General features: G+C 47.2%; 1 protein-coding gene and 1 non-coding gene across 5 annotated transcripts in view; one reads left to right on the top strand and one right to left on the bottom strand.

The window, feature by feature from the left end:
• The first annotated feature begins 10,959 nt into the window (after positions 1-10,959).
• On the top strand, positions 10,960-11,141 carry LOC119447013 (U2 spliceosomal RNA). The gene has a single exon (XR_005190906.1). It is a non-coding gene; the product is annotated as a U2 spliceosomal RNA (small nuclear RNA).
• A 1,828-nt stretch (positions 11,142-12,969) lies between these two features.
• The window catches only part of LOC119446288 (uncharacterized), a 51,536-nt gene continuing 37,018 nt past the window's right edge, over positions 12,970-27,487 (bottom strand). For all 4 annotated transcript variants that reach the window (XM_049664058.1, XM_049664060.1, XM_049664059.1 and 1 more), the window contains exons 2-5: positions 20,042-20,449; positions 18,696-18,866; positions 15,247-15,501; positions 12,970-14,380 (exon numbers count right to left, since the gene is read on the bottom strand). In XM_049664058.1, the coding sequence (XP_049520015.1) occupies positions 14,276-14,380; positions 15,247-15,501; positions 18,696-18,866; positions 20,042-20,410 (900 nt within the window). In that variant the 5' untranslated portion in view covers positions 20,411-20,449 and the 3' untranslated portion in view covers positions 12,970-14,275. The remainder of the gene's footprint in view (positions 14,381-15,246; positions 15,502-18,695; positions 18,867-20,041; positions 20,450-27,487) is intronic.

The following is a 27,487-nucleotide window of genomic DNA, read 5'->3' as shown; positions in this document are numbered from 1 at the left end:
GATTAATATGACCTGTGACAACTGCTCTGACGAGGATGTTTTCCGAATCCATGGAGTTTCTCCATAGAGTGCCCGTTGCTTTAGGCTATAAAATTGTCTGTAGATCATTTATGTACTTTATGGATGAATGATAGCGATGGCAAAATCAGTTTCTGATATCGAATTCACCTTCATATTCCGACTAAAGCGGCCCTGCGTGGTGAAATAGAGAAAAAAAAAGAAAAGAAATAAAGCAGGCGAGGATGGTAAGCAGGAAAGCGCCTTGCTTTCTACCCTGTACGCTGGTGTATTAGAATATAAAGATGAGATATAGACAAATGAAAGAAGCGTTGGATGTGCGGCACGCATGCGCGCGGACAACTCCACTGGGTCAAACGCGTTCGCCCGGTTGAGTCGTCCTCGAAAAGCATAAAAGTGCCTTCACCACCTTGTGGGCCGATGTGCGGCGGGCACTTTGTTTTGGTGGCGTCTTCATGTGCACCGAACAATCGTCCAGTCGCCCCATGCATTGAGTAATGATTGCCTCTCTAAAATCAAATCGATCACATGGTCCATGATCTCTTCGCAGTCGCAGATATCGCATGCTGCATGCTGCGTGCTGTGAATTATTCCAATGCCAATAAGCAGCGGTAGAAAAGCACATCGGACGTAGTGTCGTCATCGCGCGCCCTAAAGCAACACGTGCCCCAGGCCGCATTCCTAAGACGCCACTTGATACGCTCCCGTCGCCCCCGCAATCTTTGACATGACCACTCGTGACGTACATACGCCAAGAATTTGTCGCGCCAGACGATGACCCACTGTGAACTGTACGCCCCTGCTGGACGCAGACCGACGACGCGGCGGCGTCGGCGATGCTCCGAGCCCTACGCTATATAGTAGCTGTCCCCAAGAGTCACCGAAAACAACATATTCTCTCACTCGGTTATCGCTCACCAACAAAAAATGAAAATAATAAACAAACCCGCAAGGCAAACAAGCGAACGAACTTCTTGTCGCCTTCGCTTTCAACTACCCTACCGTATAATCGCGTGCCGTGTGGTGACTCAGCGCAGAACGACGTCGAGTCAGTCAGAGCGAGAAAACAAGGAAGTATGTAGCTCAAAAGTAGGGGCGCTTGCTGACCCTTCCTCTCTCCCAAGCAGTCGTCTGCGACCCCTCGCTTTTTGATTATACTCTCTGCTTTCTCATGCCATTTCCCTACACCTTCCTCCCTCTCTCTATCTCGCTCTCTCTATCTCCCTTATACAGCGTAACATCTATTACATCGCTCACCGTGTAGAGTGAGATATAACCGAGCAAGAGCAAGCGAAGACAGAAAGAAGTTCACCCGTTTTATCGGTGCCCCAGACGCATTCCTCGCGACGCGACACTCTTTGACCAAGGAACCGGGATGGGCCATGGTGGGGGCGGTAAACGGGTGGCGATTAGAAAAGCTAACCCTCCACCCCCCCCCCCCCTCGCCCGCCTCCCCTCCTATGCTCACAACACGCCCCCTTCCACACCCAACCCACTGCTCTAACACCCGTCTTCGTTTTCGTCACCCATCCCCCCCCCCCCCCCGTCCCCTCCTGTTACTACCCCCTTCCAATGCCACGCCATTTCCAGATTGCGATACGAAGCGAGACTCTGAGCGACCGGCTTTCCTATTTTATGTGTCGGCTCCGGCCGGATCTAACTGGTGAGATTCGGTCTCTTTATCCTAACCTTCTGTGTGTATCGTTTGTCTTTTTTTTTTCTTTTATTCTCATTGTTTCGGAGTTATAAAGCCTCTTATAATCGCTACCCTTCGTCGTCTCCTCCACACTCGTACGACAGCGCTGTCCCTTTTGCGCTCTCTTTCTCGGTTTTTTTTTTTTTTTTTTTTTTTTTTTTTTTTTTTTTTGTCGATGACTCTCTCTCGGTTATCGTTGGCCGATTGTGTAACAAAGCAGTTAGACTCCATTATATCGCCGAGTGCTTTCGGTCCGGTCGATCGCTTTCGAACGCCATAAACAACGAGCGCCGCTGAGGTCTATATGTACTGCAGTATACAGCGACGAAAGTCGGCGGAAAAGTGGCTGTCGCGACGCCGTTGCTGTAAGAGGTGACGGCGGAAAAGAACGAGATGTTTTACGGCGTTTCTTTATTAACAGTTTTTTTTTTTTTTCAGTTCTTGTTTGTTCTTTTTTGTTTTTTTCCTTTTTTTCTGCGCGTGTGTGCGTCTAATGTAAGGATTGTTCTCGTCGCATGCTGCGAAGACTTGCTCACTCCGGAGGAAAACTTTTCGCGTGGTCAAAGAATCCAGATGAACTATCGCTTGGGTGCCACTTTTTTCAGCTTTGGGGTCTATACTGTTGTCTTGCTATCGATTCTCTTGCCCGATCCGAGTGAAACATTTTGGCGCTCTATTATAGGGGGCAGATAACAGGAAGATAAGAAGTGGCGGAATTGGAAAAAGGGGGGAATGTGATAACTTCACTCCGTGGTTTGCAGCCACGGGGATTTTAAGCTGGAACTATTTCGCTCGTGTTTGCTGGCTTGCTTGCTTGCTTGCTTGCTTGCTTGCTTGCTTGCTTGCTTGCTTGCTTGTTTGTTTGTTTGTTTGTTTGTTTGTTTGTTTGTTTGTTTGTTTGTTTGTTTGTTTGTTTGTTTGTTTGTGTGCTTGCTTGTTTGTTTGCTTGCTTGCTTGCCTTGCTTGTTTGTTTGTTTGCTTGCTGGCTTGCTTGCTTGTTTGTTTGTTTGTTTGTTTGTTTGTTTGTTTGTTTGTTTGTTTGTTAGTTTGTTAGTTTGTTTGTTTGTTTGTTTGTTTGTCTGTGTGCTTTTTTGTATGTTTGCTTGCTTACTTGCTTGTTTGTTTGTTTGTTGTTGTTGTTTGTTTGTTGTTGTTGTTTGTTTGTTTGTTGTTTGTTTGTTTGTTTGTTTGTTGTTTGTTGTTTGTTTGTTTGTTGTTTGTTTGTTTGTTTGTTTGTTTGTTTGTTTGTTTGTTTGTTTGTTTGTTTGTTTGTTTGTTTGTTTGTTTTCGAGCGTGCATGATTCATTGTTTTTCCTAGTTAAATTTCACCATGTTCCGTGCTGGGTGTTCTGTCACTTCGAAAGTGTTGCCCGTGTTCTGACCGTAAATTGCTTTCTCTTTTCTTTCTTTTTTTCTTTTTACAAACCAAGAACTTAACCTCACTTTTTTGCCTCGACTGCCGCTTCGCGCTCTGAAATAAAATTAGGTTGTTCGCTACAAAGCTCCGAAAGAAACAATGGCACGAATATTAAACTGCCTATATGTTATTTTTCTATAGGAACTGGTACAAACGACGCCACTAAAAATCCAGGAAGGTCCCGTGGTTCAACTTTATATCAACTATAGACCAGCTGCTCTCAATAATGATGAGGATGATGGTAATGGCAATAATTGCTATTTATTTATTTATTTATTTATTTATTTATTTATTTATTTATTTATTTATTTATTTATTTATTTATTTATTTATTTATTTATTTATTTATTTATTTATTACACCCTCAGGGTACAGTTGTACATTTTAGTGGGGAGGGGCAGAAATAAGGGTAAATAAAGAGGTAAATAACACAAATTTGACTGCAGATAGAAAATATAAAATACAAATAAGCAAAACACATTCAAAGAAAATGTAAAAGGCAAACATGTGGAAGTTAATGAACAATAAAAAAAAAGAAAAAGAGAATTGACCCGGCAGGGTTAGATAAGGAGCTCAATACAATACATGGCAAAAAAAATGTGGTATGCATAAGCAAAACATAGCAAGCATGACATGCGAAGTGATAATAATGGTAAAAATGGTAAGTAATAACATTCCAAGCATAACAAAAATACATTGCATAGCTTATAATATACATGGGAGAAAATATAAAAAAACGTATTGCATTTAACTAACAGACGTCTGTTCTTATGGCGCGAAGGCCCGATATGGCCAAAGAGAGCCAAGGAATTGCATTCGGGAGTCGATTGAGTGAATTCCGAAGGGTAAATGAATTTAACATTCATGTGGTATGCAGGAGCTTGCATCTCTGCGGGCCACCAAAAGCGGTGGTTTCTTCATAAAGACGGATGGCTAGGAATGAACGAGATTGACACAATCTGAATCTCCCCTATTTAACGCAAACCTGCGACGTCACAGCTACAAATCGTTACTATCAGCCGTATCAAGTAACGTAATCAATCGTAACTAAAATTGTTTACATAAACCAGTAGCCTCATGGCCCCAATCGTAACGTCGCCAACCAAAGTGACACAGGTCGCACCTCAAATACAGGACGCCAAAAAATCTGAAAATGTGAGGAAGGCACTGCCAACTAACATAAAGTAAGTTACATACATCTATGGCGTCACAAACCTAGTTATTATGGTGAAAGAAGTAAGCAGCATAATTAACAAACCTATTGCGTCACAGTCACAGATCACGGCGTCATCGACCTGGTTACCATGGTCAATGATGTCACACTGAACAACAAGAATGCGTTCAAGGATGACAGAAATGTACGGAGTGTATTGAGGGGAAGGGGCTGAAGTCACGAAGCTTCCCAGCCCGTATTCACACAAAAAAAAAAAAAAAAAAGTTTTTTACGTTACATCTGTTCGGAATTGCAGGTGCCAACCAATAGTGATGTTTGACCAAATATTAGCGAAATCATCTGGCCAATGATAAATAGCACTTACGAACCAAATGCTCTGTGAATTAGGGGCCAAATTCGCTTTAAAAAAAAAACATTTTATGCGTAAGTGCTTTTTGCCATTGGCTACATTAGCCTTCGCTAAGATATTTCCAACATCAGGACTGACCCAAATTTTCACTAACGAACAATCGTGAGAATGTCGTTATTTTATTTATTTATTTATTTGTTTATTTATTTATTTATTTATTTATTTATTTATTTATTTATTTATTTATTTATTTATTTATTTATTTATTTATTTATTTATTTATTTATTTATTTATTTATTTATTTATTTATTGTGAATACGGTCCCAGTTCAGTCGATCATAAGTGCGCTTTGCCATTGACCGGTCAGCTTCGCTAAATGTATGTCCAGCATCAGAATTAGCTGGACGTCTATTTTTTTTTTTTTTTTTTTTACAAGCAATTCTAGCGCAAGAGCTCTTTCTGAATGCGGGCTACATTCGTGAAGTACAATCCAGCCGCCGGCAAGAACACCGCGTCGGTTCCTTCGTGGGCAAGAAGGCATGTTGCCAACACTGCGGTGCGGCTCAATAGCCTCGCAAGCGCTGGGTATTTTGGGGACCCACCGACTGCGGGTCCCCCAAAATATGAGGATTTCCATTTGCTTAATGTGATGCCGCGTGCACCGCAGCTTCGCAGCGTTCGATCTACATAAGCGGCGCGGTATCGAAATGCGCATGCGCTATCTCGCGGATTGATCGAGCACCGTGTAATTATAGAGCTTCGTACATACTAAGAATACTGCCGGAAATATGTAGAGCTTGCGTCGGCGTGCATGCGGTGCTGTCGGTACATACGGCTGCAAAGCCAGGTAGACATGAGAAATGATGGACAGTGCATGCACCTAAACATCGTTCTTAAGAGGAAGCTATAGCTCAGGCCAAGCTCACATGGCGGTGATTCAAATGCATGTAAAACGCAGGAATGCGTTTCTGAGATAACCCTTGCACTGATTTTAATTAAATGTTGTGCATTTGAGGGGGAATGTTAAATTCTATAGTGACTGCTTAAAGCGGAGTTTTCATTTAGGGTCTGGATTTTTTTACGAAGACTGCCTAAAATTAATAAGTCCGAAAAAAAAAATACAAATCTGTAACGCTGCACCAAAAACAGATATCGCAACTCCGTAAACTGCATTCGTTAGAACATCTTTATTAGGCGCACAAATTTGGTATAATAATGTTTATCTTGCGTGAATTTGTTACCATGTTTACGAGGGTATTGCAATAGTCCTACTCAAATATTAGTGCGGTAGCTGAGAACCATGTATAAAACATAAATTATCTCCGCTTAATATGTACTAATAGATGCAATTGCCAAAATTGCGTCCGTGCGCTCGTGTGTGTGTGTGTGTGTGTATTAATGTATATATATATATATATATATATATATATATATATATATATATATATATATATATATATATTGCGTGAGTTCCGTTTATTTTGCCGAACTGTGTTAGTATTGCAGCAAGGCACAGCTTCCGAGGTCACCCAACCCTCCATATATAGTACGGCACGGTGCCCCGTCACACGTCGTCGCACAGTTGGATGGCGTGCACGTTACTGAAGACATCTTCAAGCCAACTTTGCACGACCCATCGCAAAACCAATATATAGATACCACCCGCAGATCAGTGGGCTGACATAGATTTAAAAAAAAAAAACAATTACCGACAAGGTATCCATGTACGTGGACGTCCAACACAAGACCCGGGACAATATAGTGCCGTACGTGAAATTTGCGTATTCGAGAGTGCTACGCAGGAGACCTCACGTTTCGCCCCACTTTACCTTGTTTACGGCGGTGAGGTGCAGACGGTGCTATAAGCAATGCCACTGTGCGATGGCACCGATCGGCTCGCCCCAGTGGTCGAAAATTTCGTGCAGCACTCTGAGGAAGCCCTTGAAATTGCAGGCATAAATATCGGGAAAGAACATGGCTCGGATGCTGATGCTACAACCGACATCATCGACAAGTTTTGTACAAACATGGAGCTCATGGAGCAATTAAGAAGAAAAAAATTCACCGTCCATGCACTCCGTACAGATGGCAAGCCAGCGAAGCTGAAATCTGGGGCCCCGGTATGAGCCACACGGGATTTATTTATTTATTTATTTATTTATTTATTTATTTATTTATTTATTTATTTATTTATTTATTTGTTTATTTATTTATTTATTTATTTATTTATTTATTTATTGTCCCTGGCTCATAGTCACCTATCCAATGCGGGTACGCGCCCCACGTTATTTTATTATCGTTAATCGTGGCGTAACCGATGAGCATGTGATGTTATTGATATCATGACATATCAATCATGTTAGTTGTACGTTCCTACCCCTTCCATGCCCATTTTGGTATATACCAAGTGAACGAGACGCGAGTTCTCGATAGGTTTTCGATAGGTTTATTTCCGCCGGAGGGTTTCTGTGGTCTGACCACGAGTGCTTCAGCCTATAGGCATTATACAGCTTCGCCGTAAATAAATAGCTGGACTGGACTATTAGCATATCGCTCGGGGTTCCGCGATGTTTAACAGATTGCGCGACATCATCTGGGTATTGCAAGCGATTGCTTATGTGACGCCAGCGTGGGATCGATCAAGAACGAAATGCCAATGACACAATCACGAGGGTGGTTTGACGACGACGGTCACGTGACGAGGATAGTACGGCGACCGTGACACGCTGACTGATTTATTGCACTCCGGTGAAAAACCGTTGCAACCTGTTTTGTTATGACCTGGGCAAATCTCGAAGGCGATGCAGTGTCACGGAGCGTCTCAATGCACCAGCTGTCACGAGCGGAAAATAGGAGTAACTGAGGTACTGTCGCTTTTATTTTTTTAAAAAAATGTTGCTATGCCACCAGACGCACGCGCGTACCGTCTGAAATAGCTGTCTTGCACTAGCTTAGGATCAGTGAGGTTGTTCTCTCGTACGATTCATGGCGTCCGCAGCCTAAGGGTAGAGCATCAGGCTTGCAGCATCTGGGGGATCCTGGTTCAAACCACACCGTCAAGTACGTAATTTACCTTTTAAAGCGGTTCAGTGCGAGAGGTTAGACAGGAGTGAAGAGGGCTTTGCATTAAAAAAAAACAGAAAAAGAAACATTAGAAGTGGTGTGCTGCCTGTGTGCGTGTGCGTGTGTTCCACTAGTTCTAGAGGGTGAAGCTCACTTTACAAAAAAAATGAAAAGAAATACGAACAGCCGCTCCTAGCGAGGATCAACGAAATAAACAAAGCAAGAAAGGTCGAAGAGGCGGCAGCTGCGCGGGGACACTTCGTGTCTTGTCGGGCTCCATTTCAGACCTTCCCGTTCCACTTTTATACATTTCCGGAAACTCGTTGCATACATAGTGACAGTATAGTATACGATTCGGTGTTGCAAATGCAGGATGTATAGAAAACAGAGAGATGGTAGCGGACCAAGCGTCTTTCATGTGTTTGCGACACTCCGATGAACTCTTGTTTTCAATCAGCAGGAAGCAATTTAAAGACATACACCCGTGTCTAAAGGCAAATAGATGCAAAGAAATACGTAGCTATAGCTACATCGGCTTGTTCGGATCACAATATTGGCGCGTCGACTTTCTTCCCGCTCTCCTGCACTGCGGCGGTGGTCAAAACCGGACACTGTCAATTCTGGACACTGTCGAATTCCGCCATATTGTTGAAGTCGCCATCTTCTCATCATTGATTGGCTCACGTGGTTGCTACGGCCCCTGTGATAGGCTAAAAATCCAACTCCTGTGCCTACGTCAGTGTGTAATTAGGGCAGCCGGACAACGCTAACCACTGCGCTATCACGTATCTTCCGACGCTGGGCTACTTCCAGTGGCGTAGCCAGGGGATGGTACATCGGGCGCGCGCCCCTCCCTCCCCTCCCCCGCAAATGTCTCTGTTTATATAGGCCCACCCAGCCCCTCTTCCTCTCCCATCACCCTCTCTATCCCCTGTCAAGTTGATGCGCCCCCCCCCCCCCCCCCCCAAAAAAAAAATAAAAAGATTGTCGCTACGTCATTGGCTATTTCTGCGGAGTCTCGTGCGTCACCCAGACTCTGAGAGTGGTGGAATCTGTGCATGTATATCAGTGGCCACAGCAGCCAATATACTGTAGCGTTCGAAGACGAACAAGTATATTATTGTCGTCGACAGCACTACCAATGATCGCACTACCAATTATTTCTTCTTAAACCCCCATTGTAACCCTCTTTCTTCCCCTCTTCCCCTTCCCTTACGTAGAGTAGCAGGCCAGATGTTCCATTTTCCGGCCGAGCTCTCTACATTTTCAAATCATTAAACTAATTCTTCTTCTTGGCAAAGCAGGACAAATAGATGCCATTTTCCTGGAGTTTGAAAATGCCTTCGACCGTGTAACTTTTACTAAAGCTTAGGCACATCTTACATAATCAACAAATTTTGCAATGGCTTGATTCATACTTATCGCACCGGCAGCAGTACGTTCAGATATTCAGTTCAAGTTGACCCATCGCTCCAGTATTTTCAGGAGTGCAACAGGGCTCAGTCCTTGAACTACTTCGTTTTATTATGTATTTAAATCAACTCAAGCTTGGCTCTCCTATGCATGCCCGCTTTCTTTAGATGACTACGTAATTTATCATACGATTCTTACTGAACGTAACCAGCTCATTCTAAATAACTATTTATGTGCTGTTAGTAACTGGTGCCACAGCTGGAAGATGTCATAAAATGTCAAGAAGTGCAAAACAAATGACCTCAACCCGAAAAAGGCGTTCCATTGAAGGTACCTCAGCGTAACGATCAGCTCGAATCTCAGTTGGAGCCCTCACTTTAAAAACATGGTTTCAGTGGCATCCAAAAGACTGTGACTAATAAGACACTGCTTAAAACATGCATCCACTAAAACAAAGCTTGTAGCCTATGCTTCACTCGTGCGTCTCTTAGTGGAATATGCTGACGTGGTCTGGGATCCGCACACTAACACGGATGTTAGAAGTATTGGGTGGGTTCAGAGAAAGGCACTGCGATTCACATACCACGCCTATGGAAGACAGGTATGGATATGTGATCTCAGCCACTCCAGTTTTCCCACCTTGGAATCCCGTCAGAAAATACGCTGGTTGAATACGTTATTTGCCGTCGTTAATAATCATACCAAAATAGAATTTCATACTTATATGCTGGACAACAGAACATGACAAGCTCGGCACAAACACGATAAAATAATTGTAATGCCTCAGTGCAGAAGCAATACAAATAAGCTGTCCTTCTTTCCAAGAACGATAGCCGACTGGAACAAGTTACCTTATGATGTGGCCACCTTATCATCACCCGATGCGTTTTTATCTGCAAAAAGTTCTAGCCAATAAGTCTTGTGTGCTTTGGTTTTATTTGTCAATGGTATGCTTTTGGGTTCTTTCTGTTTTTGGGTTTGAATGTAACGCGTTTGTGTCTTGTTTGTTTGTTCCTCATTTGCTCCGCAGAAACTTTACTGTGTGCTTATGTGTTTTACAGCGAATCTGTATACGTATATGACTAGGCGAAACGTCCGTCCATGCCCCCTCGGCGCAACCACGCGAACGCGCCCGTGTCACTGCACACGCGTTCGTAGTCGTCTTCTTCCACAGCTGGCTCCGTTGCGGTTCATCATTCGAACGTAGAATTTCACTTCTGTCGTCGTAATCGGGAGGCCGCGCTTACGGGGGTATATGAGCAACACCACCTAGATAGCACAAGGCCTGCACAATCCGATCCATGACGTCATGCTACCTGCCCCGACTGCCATTATTGAAAAAAATTATGGGGTTTTACGTGGCAAAACCACGACCTGATTATGAGGCACGCAGAAGTGGAGGACTCTGGAAATTTAGACCACCTGGGGTTCCTTAACGTGCGACCAAATTTAAGTACAAGGGTATTTTCGCATTTCGCCCCCAACGAAATGCGGCCGCCGTGGCCAGGATTCGATCCCACGACCTCGTGCTCAGCAGCCCAACACCATAGCCACTGAGCAACCACGGCGGGTGTGGCCCGTTCATCGTCGGTGGTCTCCTTCCGCCGCCGCCACGCCCATTCCCTTTTCTGTTCACGCCGTCGTTCTTGGTAGGCAAACGGTTCTTCTTCAGACCATACAACACGCGGCGTACCCATTTCACAGTCAGAGCAGAACTGAGGAAAGGAGCCGACGTAGGGCATGACGTCAGGAGACAAAAGACACTCAGATTGGTATAGCACTAGTTTGAATACGCGGGGTGGCGTACACGCGTATGGTGCGAACGTACACACGACCGACGCGGGTCAAAGTGCAGTATCTGTTCTTATCAGCTTAATGTCTGATACGGGTTGTATTTGGACCCAAGATATTAAACTTATTTTTGCAAGTTGGTGGAGTGCTTGAAGCCTGCTTCAACACAGCCGCGGGTCAGCCCGGTATTGGACTATCTTCGGGATCGGCCCACGTTTTTGGTCTACGGACATTGATCCGCGTGGAAACTAGCCATATACAGCTTCGCTGTAGAAATATATCCACTGTTTGCTGGCAGCTGACAGACAAAGCACTCCGCCGGTCACGGAAATGCCACTTAACGCCACCATTCGGCTGTCGTTTCCTTCGTTATGCGCACCGTCTTGAGCTGTGTTTCCGAATATGGTGGTCACGCTCTTGTTCTCACTCTTAATAACAAGCATTCTCATCGATAGCGTGATCATGCCCAGTCATATATGCAGGGCATGCGCATTTCGACATTTCCGAAACTCGGACAGCTCTAGCCTCGTGATAAGCGATAGGAGGCGCTACTATCGGCGTCAAATGAAACGCGAACAGCGGAGCGCATGCTCGAATCATAACTGAAGGTAAAGTGCGCGCCGTCGGCCAGTCATCACTACTGACAGGCGCGCACATCCGGTTTGACCGCAATACGCGATGACGCTCGCCCTATACTGCGATAGTTTCGTGTTTGTCTTGGTTCTCTTTTATTTGAAAAAGCGAGAAAACAAAACTCAAAGAAAATAAAATCGGAAATATCCCAGTATAGGGCGAGCATCATCGCAAAGTGCGACGGAACCGGATGTGCGCGCCTGTCAATAGTGATGGTTTTGGCTGACGGCGCTCACTCTACCTTCAGTTATGATTCGGGCACAGGCTCTGTTGTTCAAGCTTCATTTGACGCCGACAGTACATCCAGACCAACTTATTTTGCTTCCATCACTCGCTTTAGACTATATTTTTTACCGCTTTTAGGTGGCAGTCACTTTTTTTGCCGGGAACTGTGGGAACAGGCGGAACGAACGGCCATGATAGGTGCCGAGCCTGGGCCAGTATTCCCAAAAACGTTCTTACGCTAAAGCTGTTCGTAAGAACCGATGGCAAGCCAATGACGATGTTGGACACATGATTAGCAATGGCGGCCGCTCAATGACAACGAGCACTTAAGAACAATAAGCTTCGTCAGTTCGGCCCCTGTTTTTCACGCAGCCTCGCTGCCAGCGTTCGCTCTCCACAGCTTTGTCATCAGCTGTCACACGTCATCAAACCCGCAGTCGCCGCGCCTACAGATGGTGACTGGGATCGCGAGTAAGTGCGCTTGCTCTAAAAGCGAATGCGAGTGTAGAAGATTAATTCACAAAGCTTTTCGTTCGCAAGTGCTCTAATGGCTTTGACCAACTGCCTTCGCTAATGATATGTCCAGCTTCAGAATTGGCTTATATATATATATATATATATATATATATATATATATATATATATATATATATTACCAACGATTCTAGTGTAAGTATTTTTCGTGAATGTATCCACAAAAAGTTGTTGCGCGAGAATTGTTCGTGAGAGAAAAGTCCAGCCAATCCTGAAGCTGCACGTATTATTAATGTAGGATGCAGGCCAATGGGCAAAGTTCACTTATGAACGCAAAGCTTTGTACATTCGGCCCCTGGTCTATGGGTTCTGTGTTCTTCTTTCTGGGGTTTTACGTGCCAAAACCAGTTCTGATTATGAGGCACGCCGTAGTGGAGGGCTCCGGATTAATTTTGACCACCTGGGGTTCTTTAACGTGCACTACAGTGGAGGGCTCCGGATTAATTTTGACCACCTGGGGTTCTTTAACGTGCACTACAACGCAAGCACACGGGCGTTTTTGCATTTCGCCTCCATCGAGGTTCTGTGTTCTGGCACTGTTTGTGTCACTGTGTAAAGATTCAGCGCAAGGTGCCTATAGTCATATCTGAAAAACAACTCTAAAGTGAGACTGGCATCGACGCCCAGCAAAATGAAATAAAGTCAGTGTTCCTCACATTTACCACTCTTTCTTTCTCGCTCTTTTTTTTTTCCTTTATTGGGTTCACTTTCGCAATCTCCGGTGCTGCTGCCCGGTACAGTGCTTGCTGTCGGCACAGTTGCTTCGACTGCTGGGCTAACGTGCCTAGCTTGACGTCACAACCTATAATGAATACACGCTTCAACGACTCGACTAAGGGAGTCGTCAAAAAGTTTGTACAGAACCGACTCGGGAGCCAGCCAACGAGAGGGACTTGCAGCAGCGTGGTCACTGTTCCAACCTCAGAGCTAGACTGCGGCTTAATCTCCAGCCTACGCATCTCTCTTGATCCCACTTTCATGGGAAGCTAGGTGATGTTTACAAGGACACCTTCGAACTGACTGACATTTGCAGAAGCATGACCTTACCTCAACCCGCCTATCCCATCCCATTGAAACACACTTGGCATTCAAGGAGTCCGTCTTGAGAGCACTGACCCTGAGCCCTTCAGTTCAGACAGCGGCTGGCTGTCTACACAAAAAGCTGTAAATGCGGTGCTTCGGATTCCGAGGACCGAGGACCACAGTATGATATGCTTTGAGAACGCTTCGTGCTACCCTTGCATTGTGCTCTCGTTTTAACTTCTCTGTGCTTCTCTCCTTTCTTTCTCTCAACTTTGCCTCTGCCTTTCCCCACAAGCAAGGTAGCTATGTCAACTTTCCTCTATTTCTACACCTGTCTTATCTTTGAAGGGGTTAAATCTGCAGTCAGTGCAATTCTAACAAGATACTGCTTGACGTGGGCTCGCAGTCGTGCTTCCTCGACGAGCGGTCCGGTATTCTAAGGGTAACGTTCTTCCATATCGATCCCTCGCAGATACGGTCGCTGGTTCGCGAGATAAGCCTTCGATAGCGTGACGAGCAAGATCGTCTACTCTCACGGACAGATGCACGTTCCTGGTAGTGGATGTCGAAGAACCTCCTTTGATGTTCACTTTCTCATCATTGCTTCTTGCTGCATCTCATTCAGCAGCTTCCTAAACGATGCGGATTTTAACGTGAGGTCTATGATGGTCGACCGTCGCAATGACGTACGGTCAGGGGAAGAGCAACTGTGACCACGAGTACTGCGTTGGCGTCCCGCCCCCGCCCGTTGGCTGGCCGAAAAGAACAGACAGGCAGACAGCGCCATCTTTTTTTCTGACGGGAGGTAGTTGGAGTAGGAAGCAGAGAGCGAGGCTGGAGACAGGAAATAAGTTAACAGGGAGTGTAATGGGGGATGTGGCGAAGATCCCCCGTGCAGGAGGGCTAGCAGCCCACAGGCAGTGCGTTGCGAAGCGGGTTCATTGCGTTTTCCGCTTGGCTTCGACGTAGGTCAGGATGATCGTCATCCTCGGCTGAACCACCAAGTCGTCTGTCGACGGCAGGCAGATGTCTTCGTACACCAACTGTGCACACAGAATAAGCACAAGGAAAGGAAAATTACGAACATTTCCACCTCTCATTGGCACAGAAGTGCACACACTTATTATCTACATTACAACGCTGAGCGGCGTTCTATAAAGCTAACAAAGCGTATTACGGCGTATGCCACTAGGTTCCGGATACAGGTCTCAAAGCTTGAGTGTTCGAGGGGCCTTGATAACCACACAATTAAACTGAAGCATTTCTCTCTCTGTTCACTCAGCACATCAGTGGTCGAGCGCTTCGGAGAGCACTTGGGGACGTCAGTATGCAAATCGACGTCCGATTGACTAAATATAAACCAAATATACCGTATCTTGCGTACATATATGCATCCCCAAAGCATATATTTTGGTGTCTCTGCAAGTGCAAGAAAACTGCCAAGCTAAACGTGGCAAATATTCTTATTAATCAAAAGTGAAAGGGGAAACGAATCCAGAACAGATGACACACACACACACAAACACACAAAAAGAAAAGGTATTACTACAGCGCGCCACTAAATAGCTGAACACACTAGCTACTATATCGCGCGGTATGTAGTTTATAAGTGCACGGGCTTACGTACTTTGGCTCCTAAATCAAATGTTTTAGACTAACTTTTCTTTTTAATTTTCAGGAGAAATATCGAACAACAAAGCACTTTCTTCCCGTGTTGTCCAACTGATGAGCCAAATTCTAGAAATGTATGAGCCGGCTAGCTCAGTTGAAATCCATCTCCCTTTTTTTTTTTTTTTTTTTTATCGTGTTCGTCTCACCACTGACATGAGTTCCGAGAAAAATGGGGCAGAACAATAAGTTTGCTGCGCGTGATTTCGGAGGCCATGCTGGGCACCCCGAATGGTTTTACCTTTCCGAAGCGGTCCGAGATGGTGATCTTCCAGGCGCGCTCGGGCGATGCCCTGAGCCCCGCAACGGACTCGACGATGTAGCACGCACGCGTGGCCGAGAAGCCCAGGTGAAGGACGCCGCTTCCTCGGCCGGTGTCCTCGGCCAGCTTGTAGTCGGCGCGTCTCAGCGCCTCCACCAGCGACATCTTGGGGGAGACGGTGATGCTCGCGCCGAGGTCTTCGCCGTCGGTCTGCACCACCAGCTTAGCGCCGGGCTGCAAGAGACCACGCACGAGAGCCGTGGTACATTAGTTGCACATGACCGACAGATTGGCTTTAAATAAATTACAATAATATATATATATATATATATATATATATATATATATATATATATATGGTAACTGCGGCAAATTAGAAGGTACACAAGGACGCAACAGAATTGTCTTTTGAATGTTCAAACAAGATTGGCTCATAGGAAGTAATAAGGTGCAACAAGCCGCGAAAGATATCGGAGCTCTAAACTTGTTGAGAAACAAAGGTAAATTTCTAGATTCTTCATCGCCTTCTTTGTAAGCAAAGTGGTCTGAAGAGTACAAACATATTTGTGCCCTCGATGAATGGCACTAAAACAACGGGCGAATTGCAACGAAAATCCGCTGCTTCTTCTTCTTCTCCAGTTCACCGCTTTGGACAAAAAAAAATATTCACAATATAGCTTTCGAGAACTTGCCCCAAAAGCAGTATAACAGGTCATTTAACAAAATGCAAGCCCAGTAGAGCTTGTCAAAAATATATTGTTTCTAGCAGTGAAACTTACAGCAGTGCAACCACACCTTCGTGACATCACGCTCAGCACAGCCTGTCAATATTAGCCAGTCAATAGACAAGTTGGCGTTTTCGTAAACAAACACGCATTACAAGCAAGAAGCGCCAGACGACCGCGCTGACACTTCTGTTCTTGGAAAACATTATTTTCGCTCATCGATGTACAGCCGCGTCCACGTCTGTGTAGAGCGCGCGAGCAGCCGGCCTTGCTCTGCGGGGCGACGCCTTGCGGCAGTTTCGGAGCCTGAAGAGGTGTGCCAAAGAGCATGCGCGGCCTAACAGACATGCAGATCGGCGCACGCTGCTTTAAACCAGAAATTTAAGCGCACTTGTTTTGCCGGTTGTGCGCATTACCCGAGGGCGCCGTCTTACTACGCGCGATGGCAAGGGAATTGCGCACGTGAGTGATAACGCGTGCGATTCTGTCACGGCACCTGATATGGAAAACTATGTCTTCACCCATCCCAGATAATGTCATCGGCCAATTAAATGACAACATCGCATGCGCTCTGTCTATATTAGACACAGAAATATCAAACTGATCCAACGAAGCGATCATTGCTGCTCTAATGGCTATGGTATTGAGCATAATGCAGTTTTCTCCAAAAAACGGCAAGGGATCGAGCCACAGAAAGACGGGGATTCTAAGAATTCCGCAGCGGCCTAACAAGGGAAACCTCAGGAAGGAGGAAAAGTTTCAACCACAAGGCCCCTTGTGGAAACGCTCTCCGTAGGCTGAAGCTTCTCTTCTTCGGCAATGGCTGATCACGCCACGTCCTGTAATAATTATTGTTGAGCCAAAATACAAAATAACGCATTATCTATAAGCGCCAAGCGCTGCAGAAGACGGCATCCAAAAATTAACGCCTCGGTTTTCTTTTTACACCGCTGTTGGCGTTATAATTTTTTCGTATCACCGCCTAATCGGAACGGCCAGAAAGCCCTCATATTTTGTTGTGAGAGTCGGGCGCGTGTTATCAGCTAAAACGCTTAATCTTTTGGCATGGAGATACCGAGAGCGCCATGAGGAAGCGTGCATATTCGGTTACAACGGCCCTTTTCACGTTTCCCCGTGCAATTCAGGTCTGGCATGTTATTAGGCCGAGCATGCTCCTGGCACAATGCTTCAGATCCCGCAGCTGCCGCACGGGTCGCCCCGCAGAGCAAGGCCGTCTTCTCGCGCGTCTCTCACGACTTGGAAGCGGCTGTACCTTCCATGCAACTGGCGTGAATTTTGTCGGCATGCAAGATCAATAGACGTGGCCAGAAACTGCTTTCTGCAAGGTCTTATTTTGCCCGCGCACGGAAGGTGGCAGCGACGCCATCGGATCTTTATGGCATCACTTTCCGTATGTAGTTTGCCCATAGCGGTAGTAGAGATGATATACATTTGCAACATGCACGCCCAGTGCCAAAGCTAAAAAAACGAACCTACCAGGAACCTTGTCCGGGCTGTATGCCAACGCATCTTACAAGGCCGCTTCGAGAAAAAGGGTGCTGCGCAATCGTCGATCAGTTAACCGCCAGGAGGTCGTCTAGATCGCGCGGAATGCGGCAACACAGCTGATTCCGAAGGACCACACGTGTCGTTCATACGAGCAGGGTAGGAGATAATACCGCGCGTGAAATTTTAGAGGGGCTTTATTATCAGTCAAGATGAAAGCCCGAACACTGCTCACACCGCCTTGTCAGCGCAAGAAGAATAAATTGTATCTATCGCCGCATGTTGTTTCTATGACATATGTGCTCTAGACACCCCTCCAGCGACACATGTACTATACTCGGGTACAACTTAAGAAGGCAGGAGAGGCCCCGCCCAGATGACCGAAGCGCGGCAGCCGATTGCCTCCGCGACTAAAGAAATCGTCCCGCTGACGCGACTCGGCCCAGTTCGAAGCGCGGGCTGCCACGTTCTCCGTCGGCGGGGTCACCGGCCGTCCGGCTCATGACGTCAGCCTACAGTGCGCGCCCATTGGTCGAGGCTCGTGCGCATCTGCCTTTGAGGGGCAAATGCCGCTGCCTTCTAAGGTTGTACCCGACCACAGTTAAGGTAGTCTATAGACCTTTCGTAAGAAAGCCCTCCTGCATACCGTTGCTTTTGATTCCACATTTAAAAAATCCCAAGTGGTCAGAATTTATCGGGTTTAAGTCACGAAGGCTTTACCACGGCGGTAAATAAAACCCGCGACCTCATATTTCGCTGCAAAACGCCTTAGCCCTATAGGGCCCACAGCGGCGCAGGGTCCTAATTAAACCGAAGCACCCAACTACCGGCCTCCCCTAAAAGCCCGCGTGTTGCTTTGGGGCATTAAACGCTGTCAACTTCTTAAGCTTCCTTAGAGACACTGGTCTCAATGATAAAATATATTTAGTTTTGGCGTTACGAGATGCGGTGTGCTTTTTTTTTTTCTGTGTATGCTGTGTGTCCTGATGTCAACTGCGCATAACATTTCAATTGTCATCATACCCATTTGGAGCAGCATGCTAGGCGTGCCACCAGGCAAACCTCTCAAATATTTATTAATGAACTCTCTCTCTCAACCCAATCAATCCATCAATCGATCGATCGATAAAGTCAGTATCTTTGTTGTAAGCCACTGACGCATTCGTAGAAAGGCAAATGCACGCCTGATATACGAACCGGCGGTCGCAGATTCCTAATGGGCGGCAGGGGCGCGAACTCCGTGTTCGGCATGAAGGCGCTGCTGAGGCCCGAGAAGATGGGGCCGTGCGGGGGCACCAGCTGGTAGGCGGGACCAGCGCCCCCTAGGCACAGCTCCTGGATCGCCTCCAGCGCCATCGGCGACAGGCCCTGCGATGGAAAAAAATATATACATTTACCCGGTGGTGAGAAACCGTCAGCCTTGTACTACTTAGCAGTGACGCTTTTGAACAATTAGCAATATCTTGAGATTTCGGATGACCGTCGGTACACACGGTTGTTATCGAAATTTTCAAAGCCAGTGGAGTAGGATGGCAGCGGAGCATAGGAGAGAACTCCTCAAGGTGTATGACGCTGCTTCGCACACACTGCACCCTTTTCCAACCTTTACATTCTTGACCTCAGAACCCAGTACCGCGAAGTGGCTGACAATATAGCCGACTGATGCCAAGGTATGAGAGGTACTTTGCAGCCTTCATGCACCGGGGACGCCGCTGAAGAAAGCAGCGAGCGAGGCCCTGAAATTGCGGGCCCACCTTTCCTTGCCAACAAAATGTTTTCTCTACAGGCATAGGCAACTTTACAAGGTAGAGATAGGCAGAAAGCTAGATTAGCATAGATGTTGTAAAACCTAATTAGCTCATACAGGCAAGGTGACAATTTGTCGCCAACCGACTAAAGGGTATGATGAAAAGGGGAGTGACGATTACCATTATCGATCATCATCATAATCATTACAGAGTCGAAGAAGAGCTTTTGGCTTGAATGATGTTTGTGAATACCGGGGTACGAGGATACGGTAGAATCTTCGGCATACTCGTATAACTTTATAATGAAATTCAACGCACTACCTTCTCGGAAGCGAGGATACTTGGGGTATGGCCGTGCGGCCTCGTTGGCTCAGGAAGCGGCGCGAGCACCTCTACAGTACCTCAAGTCGAGAGGTCTATGGGACCGCTCAAAGACTCTGTGTTCCTGTGTTTGCAATGGTAGTGCCCTTACTCTCCCTTCTTTCTCTCTTTTCATCTCTATATCCCCCTTTCCTCGGTGCAGGGTAGCAAACCGGACGTGCGTCTGTATACCATGCCCTGCCTTTCCTTTCCCTTCTCTCTTTCTCTCTATGCTCACATGTAATATTACCTGCTTAAATTTGTGCGCAAGAAAAATTATATAGAAGATCAGGCTCAAGCAAGTACACAATCACGGGACACCGAGCTGGCTGTGTGTAGTTGCTTCAGTCCGGTCTCTCCGTATAGTATTTGCACAGCTTTAAGTAGTTTTTAGCCAACTACCCACGCTGCCGAATTTTCAGTAACAGTACATACCTCTTCGCTGGCGACCTTCCGCTTGATGGACGAGTACAGCGCCGAGTAGAGCTGCTTGACGACTCCGGACACGGTCATGCCCTGAAGCTTGGCGAAGCGCTCGATGAGCCTCTCCAAGTCGCCCATGGTCATGGACGCCAGGGTGGCGTCCAGGGAGCACGACTGGGACGACATCGCCGCCGACGAGGACCCGCCGACATCGTTCTTCTTGGCGAGCGAGGCGGACTTGTGGTCCACCTCGATGGCGTTGGACCGAAAGGCGTCCTCCTCGGGCGGTCGCGGACTGGCCACAGCCGCGGCCGCCAACAGGCAGGCGGCGCTCAGCAGACGCAGTAGCATGGTCGGGCAGATGACGAGACGTCCGCGCATTCAACGCCTCGAGACAGGTGTCGCACCGCTGGTGTTTTTCTGCGCAAAACAAAAACAAGAACACGAATCTAGAGTTACTGTATCTGTTACCTTTGGTAGCATATACAGTAACTCTATACACGAATCCAGCGATCAGCGTCACTTATGTCGACAGCTCGTCTCGCCAGCCCTCCGACAGCGCTTCAAGAGAGAGAGATAAGGCATAAGGAAAAAGCAGGAAGGTTAACCAGGCTGAGCCCGGTAGGCTACCCTGCACTGGGGAAGGGGAAAGGGGATTGAAAGAGGAGAAGGAAGAGAGAAGTTCACACCTTTGCAAGTTACACAGACAAGCAATCATCGCTGAGTTAGTCACAGGCGGTCATACAGGCTGGCGGTGCATTTCAAAAAAACGCAGCAGCGCCTTTGTAGCCTTGCACATAGCAGACGCACGAGACCACGGGCCCAAGATCTTCTCCTCTGTAAAAGGCCTGTCATGTAAATGCCCCAAAGCTGTCCGAAGGGCACTCATGTGATATTCGCTTCAAAGGTCGCGTATTAGACAGCACTCCTGAGTATTGATTGATTCGTGGAGTCGAACGTCTCAAATATATGCAACTTTCGGGGGCTATGAGAGATGGCGCCTTAGTGGATCGAGAGGCCTCCGGGTAAAACTTTGACCACTTGGTGATCTTTGACTTGCACCTAAATTAAGTACGCGAGTTTTCCTGCATTTCACCCTCGTCGATGTGCGGCCGTCGCGGCTGGGAATCGAACCTTCGACCTCGTGCTCGTCAACAGAACCCCATAGCGACAGCGCCATCGCGGCGGGTAGGCTAACCACTACTGCGAGCATATAAGTGGTCCTATTCGGCGGCCCGAAGCCCGATTAGCGCTATTGGACCCGTTTAATGCTCGTTTAGTATATTTTTACGCATCTCTGAAGTCGTCTGTGATGATTTCGTTTGTACAGTGTTGCATGTCAGAGTGCTATGAAACCACCAGCCGGACATTTATTTAGAGATACTTTGTTTTACAGAGACTTGATTTACAGGGCTATAATAACCGACAGTCGCATACGCACAGCTACCATAGCACAGGGTTTAGTTTGTAACTGCCCTTTGTCACTGGCCAGCCGCCCTTCGGGGCTAAAATGTTCATCATCCCGATTGGCTGCCATCTTTTACGAACAGTTCTAGCGTAAGAACTTTGATTCTTTAGAGAGGGGAGGAGGTACGGGCCCATAAATCTGTCACGCATGCGTGGATGCATGCTTAACAACGCTTCCTTTCGGATGGTGAATTAATTAATCGGATGCTACCTGCAGCAGCGACCCCTCAAGCAGTGCTACGTGTCGTTAAAAGCTTGCACCGTTACATACATATACACGGTGTCACAACTATCGTGCACCAAGATTTAAAAATATGCAAATGCCACGTAGCTGGACAGAACCAAGGTATTGTTGTTTGCCGTCGCTTGGAGATACTCAGATTATTTTTTTAATTGCGCCGAATTATATAAGTAGTTTTAATTAATGAATCAACTTCTCAAATATTATACTTAGATGAAAAGTGTCAATGAGAAAATTGTAGAGCGACATGAAAAACTCCCGATACAGCTTTCTGTTGCTCAGTACGTGCTACATAAAAGTGTTTTCTGGGGCGTGAAAGAGGCCCGCGAACACACGCAAAATTGCCGCGCGACTGGCCCCTCGAGGCACTTCGCGTCGTCGACTTTGCCCATTAATTTTGTCAGCCCTTCTACCAGAGATTCCAGACATTTCATAACCACCGAAAACCTGTGGATGGGTGGTTGGTGGCACGCATTGTAACGTAAACGATGGCGCTGCAGCGCGAGTTAGGTTAATGTCCTGGCACTGAAATCATTTGATTTCATTTCTTTTTCTCCTTTTTTTTACACCTTGCTCTGTCGGTCATTTTTGGTACCATCGCTCGGTCACGCCGCCGACGACGCCGAATGGGGCATATAATGCTTTCGCATTAAAAAATTAGGGGCAGCTTCACACTAGTGGTGCGAAGACTGGGCAAACAGCGAAGTTGGCGACCCCACCTATCTCCGTTCTTGCGAGGTTATGCTTCGAGACTGCATGGGCCACGTTTTGCGCAAGGTCACCCCGGAATCATCGACATTCCAAGGCGCAACGAACAATCGGTCATTAAAGTATCTGGATGGACACTCAAACGCTATTGCTCGGTTTCGGGAACTCCGGATCTTCTGCGAATTGCCGACGTTTCGCGGCGCAATACTCGGGATCGTATCGAAGTCGTCTCACTCGCTCTCGAGTAGCGGCGCGGCGGCTTTCGCGCCGCGTTTCCTCTTCTTCGGGAGAGACGCTCTTTTTCGGCCACCCAGTTTTCGCGGCGATGTGCTCGGCGCGGAGACGGCGGGACTTTTGTGTCGCCGCGGCGCCGACGCGGAGCTGTGTATCCCGTGGGTCGGCGCAGTGACGTCACGGCTTAGCTCCGCCTCTGCTCAGCCGTGGCAACCCCTTCGCACGGCACGGTGACGTCATGGCTCGGCAAAGCTAAGGCGTAGCGATGCGGCGCGCGCGATGACGTCTTGGCTCACGCAGCTGTGGCGAGGATCGGCGCGGTCGGCGCAGCTGCGGCGAAGCTTTGCTAGGAGACGCATGGTGACGTCATCGCCAGGCGGGGGTTTTGCGGCGTACACTCGACGGACCATCCTCGAGCTTAAACAGCTTCGCTAGTTCACAGAGGTATGTGCCATTGCGCTTGAACCCTTTCTGCACTACCTGCAGGATCGGCCCACATTTCGGGCGTACACCACCGGACTACCTCCAGCTTAAACAGCTTCGCTATTAAAATGGAACCGCCAAGCTATTATGAAGGTGCCACAACCCCGCTTCATATCATAGTCACGCCCCGCATGCGTGCACGTGCACACAATGATGGAGGGTAGACGACTCCTGCAGCAATCTACGCCAAGCGCGATTCCAACGGCGAGTTCGCTAGATATCGCGGAGAATTGCGCTCTAGGATGTCCCGTACACTGTGTAGTACAAATGTGAAGACTCGAGATATCTGAAGAAACTCGAGCAGCTCAGGTCGACAGGTCGCGTCACGAAACCTTTCATGCAGCGAGCACGCGCGTGGCACGACAGCGGAGTCCCCCAGCTGACGTCACACGCGAGAAGGCGCCCCTGAAGGTTATCGAGTTTCGGTATGAAAGCTCTATTTGGACTGGGTGTATGCCGTAGCAAAAATGTGTGCTCGCATTCATTGCCCTGCGTCACTATGTCGATACTAACGATTCCAGTGTAGCTCCCGTATGCGCATAAATACAACGCCGCGTCTATACTTTACCCGCGTTGCGAGTCTCATCACTGCACGAATCGTGGGCACCTTAAATTCAATAACATCTGCAGTGACGCGCTTGGATAAAAAGATAGAAGGAACTTCATTCTTGCAGTTGGCGGCTCACGTGATATTTTCCGCGAAGCACCGCGTAAAACGATTCACCGTTTTAATTAGGTTATATGAGAGCTGAGCGCGCTGCACCCCGTCATACCACAGCTGTCAGCGCATCGTACATACCACGGCTACTTCGCCACTTAACCAGTTCGGCGCGGCAAAACACTTGCGACCACATGCACCGAGACAGAAGCTGACTATGTAACCACAGAGGAAGGAAACAAACAGTGAGTGGTAATTTCAACAGCGCTAGATCGGCCGGACCATGTGAAGCTCACGCATCGCCTCCGACGAGTCGGCTTCTCCGCAGCACAGCGGAGGCAGTTTTGACCGCGTGATGGCACTCGGCCATCAAGTGAGATAGAATAGCTGTATAGGCTCCCTTTAAGTTCCTAAAGGGAGCCTCTACGGCAACTTTAAAGGGGCCCCGAACCACTTTTTATCGAAGTCGAGAAATGCATTTGAAGTTAAAACAGACTATTTCGGAAATATTTCGCCGCGAAAAGTACTTCAATGCGTTCAGCACAAGCGGAGTTATTGGCAATCAAACACGCCCTTCGCGGTGCTTCCGCTCCTTCTTCAATACCTTGCTCTGCAAAGGCTACGGCGGAGCGGGGCCTGCCCCCAAAGCTCCGCCTACTGATCGTCACCGTGACGCGCAGTTCAAATTTGATTTGGATGTTGAAGTAGACGCCACTACTTCCGATTTTGGCGCCTACAACGCGCCAAACGCGCTTGTCCTACGCGATCCGCGGTATCTACGCTGCAGACCGCAGCTACAAGCAACTGCAGCGTTTGCTTTGTGCACGTCAGGGCTAGAGCGCGCGCTCGCGCTCACATGCTCCTGTCTGGCGGTGCTACCTGGTGCGGACCGGCTTTTGCCTGCACCAGCTTGACCGACGGATAGTAGCCGCATCCAACTTGCGCATTTGGAAGTGCATCAATAGCGCATTACGAAGCGAAGTCTGCCAAGGCGTCTAACCAGGAGCCGGTGGCGCACCAAAGACGGGGGCGGGGGGGTTCAACCCCCCCCCCCCCCCCCAAGCGTCCTGCCCCACCAGTCCAACGTCTACCTACAGTGCTCTGTTCACATTGTCATTACAATTCAGGAGGTGGCTTGAGGTCGAATTTTCCAGATTAACAAAAACACTCTATCGTTGTCTTGTATTTATTCATTCACGCTGAAGCAATCAACACCGTCATCATCCTTGGTGTCATTAGGCAATTATTAGGCATAATTATTAGGCATTTCATTTGCTGTTGGATTCCTCTGGCAAGGAAATTACATATTATCCAAGTGCTTGCTCCCCCCCCCCCACACACACACACACACAAAATTCCCCCCTGGCAGATATCCTGGGTGCACTACTGCCAGGATCGCGTGCTCACTCCTGGCCCAAATGCACACCCAAAAAGGGTGTAAAGGTGTGAGTTATAGACACATTTACACCCTTGCTTACATTTAAGGGTGTAAATTATTTTACAGTGTGGCGTCAGGCGGCGCCACAGTGTGACCCCGCGCCCAATAGCGTTACCGTTGTACCGTTACTGCAACCGCTTCTTTCCAACAGCGCATGCGCGATAAACCATGCACGCGTGCACAGTTGGTTCCAGATGATATCAGTAACGATAGGGTGGTAACCCTGTGTTATCGCAACAAACAAAGGCGTTAAGGGCAGCCGACTGAATAAAGTAGAGTACAAAACCTCTCTCGAGAGAACTGGATTTTATCAGCGTGAACACATTCTTCTGTTTATGTTTCACGAGTTCGTAACGCTCACGGGAGGTCGTGGGCTTTTTCTTTTTTCCTATTATATAAAGTTATCCGCTGTAGTGTTTTCGGGATACAGGCAGTAGTATAAAGGATGTCCCAGCTATCATGCATCGCGTTTTTTTAAGAAGTATACGGGCCATTCTATGCGAAGATAACCAAGTGCATATTTTTCACAATCGAGTAGAGCAGCCGCCAGTAATATTTTGGTTGATACCATTCAATTTATGAATTCAATGAAATTAGCTATTTCTTCAATTACTGCTCTGAATGGCGTACAGTCAATGAAGAATTTGTAGAGAATTGAAAGAAACTTAAAGTTGGCATATTTTCAGCCATGTACGTACGTACTTTTGACCCGTTTATGTTTTTCCGGCTGATAAAGAAAGCCCGCCAAAAAGGGAAAATCTTGAGAAAACTATCACTATTGTACTGCTAAAGCTTTTAGGTCACTTCGCTGATACCGGTCTTGCCGATGGAGCGTGTCTAGAAAAATTGTTGCGTGAGCGTTGCTTGCTTGAGCCGCGCACCATCAGAATTGGAGGACGCTTAAGCTTCGTCTTTAAGAGTGGAACGCGATAGCATTCAAAGATCCCTGGCTGCTTATCAGGCTTTTTTTTTCTCGTATATTCAAATTACAATCCGACGCAATCATGTCTGTAGGTTGTAGTTAAGTCGTACTTACAATTTTTCTTACGTATTTTACTTTGAGAAATTCAAATTTTTGTTCACTAACCCCTTGCGCCACGCCGAGGGCCTGTGTGGTCGGGTGGTTCGGGATGAATTTCTCCGCCACGGATGCTAGGCACGCGCCCCCGAGGCGTTTAGTCGGAGTGGTCGCTGAATTTCTCCGCCACGGATGCTAGGGACGCCGAATGCTTACGCCGAAGCCAACGCCGGATTTTCTGCGACACGGGGCCCTTAACGCTGTCGCGTTAAACGTTTACTGCATTGGCGACTGAAATCCAATAACAGTACAATGCAGTACAATGCATTGTACACTGGGTATACGACTGAAAGCGATTCAGTGCGCACGGCCGTATCCGACGACAAAAGCGGTATGCGGTTTTAAAACTCGAGTGACACAGGTACGAGCCAATGCTTTGACACGGGCACTCGCTAGCGCGTTTCTACGAGTCACCTTGTCAAAACGTCGTGGCTTCAGTCTGGGATATCTCTTGTTCGACCACTGCTAACCACTTCGTCTCTATCTTGTAGCGAACTTCGGTCAGCTTTCTATATGTATGTCATCATTTTACAGTTCTTTAGTGTTATTATTTAGATTCTTTCCCGGCTTCTCTGTTTCCGTGCTTACACAGTAGCTAAATGATATTAATGTAATCCAAATGCATTTCTCTAGTGATATTTGTGGTTACTTTCATTAATGCGGGCCTTCACAAATGCCTACTCATTTCGGATCGGAATGGCCAACAGCCCACATGCGACAACTGTAGCTGCGAGGAAACAATCGTCCACCTTCTCCGTGAGTGTCCCCGCTTCAGTGCACCCAGGAAAGAACTTTCAAGAGTGTTAGATGGACTTGAAAAACGCCCTTCGTCAGAGGAAAGGGTCCTGGGACACTGGCCGAGACCGTCCTCAGCACAGAAGGCTTTGAAAGCGTTGTTGCGCTTCTTGCGGAGAACTGGTCTCAGAGACAGACTTTAAGCAGTGCCGTATTCTCCTTTTTTTTTTCTTCTTTACACTTTTTTTTTTTTTTACATCTCTGCTCTATTATACGTCATTCCCCTTGCTCCCTTTGTTCAGTCAGCTGGTCTGAGAACTGGGTAACCTCCCTGTCTTTCCGTCTATTCCTCCTTCCTTCCTTCTTTCATTCCTTCCTTCCTTCCTTCTTTCCCTTCCTTCCCTTCTTTCCTTCCT

This window comes from Dermacentor silvarum, chromosome 3 (assembly GCF_013339745.2).
Source record: "Dermacentor silvarum isolate Dsil-2018 chromosome 3, BIME_Dsil_1.4, whole genome shotgun sequence".
Lineage (NCBI taxonomy): Eukaryota > Metazoa > Arthropoda > Arachnida > Ixodida > Ixodidae > Dermacentor > Dermacentor silvarum.
Note: the sequence above shows the minus strand (reverse complement) of the source record. Positions and strands in the feature narration are given on the sequence as shown.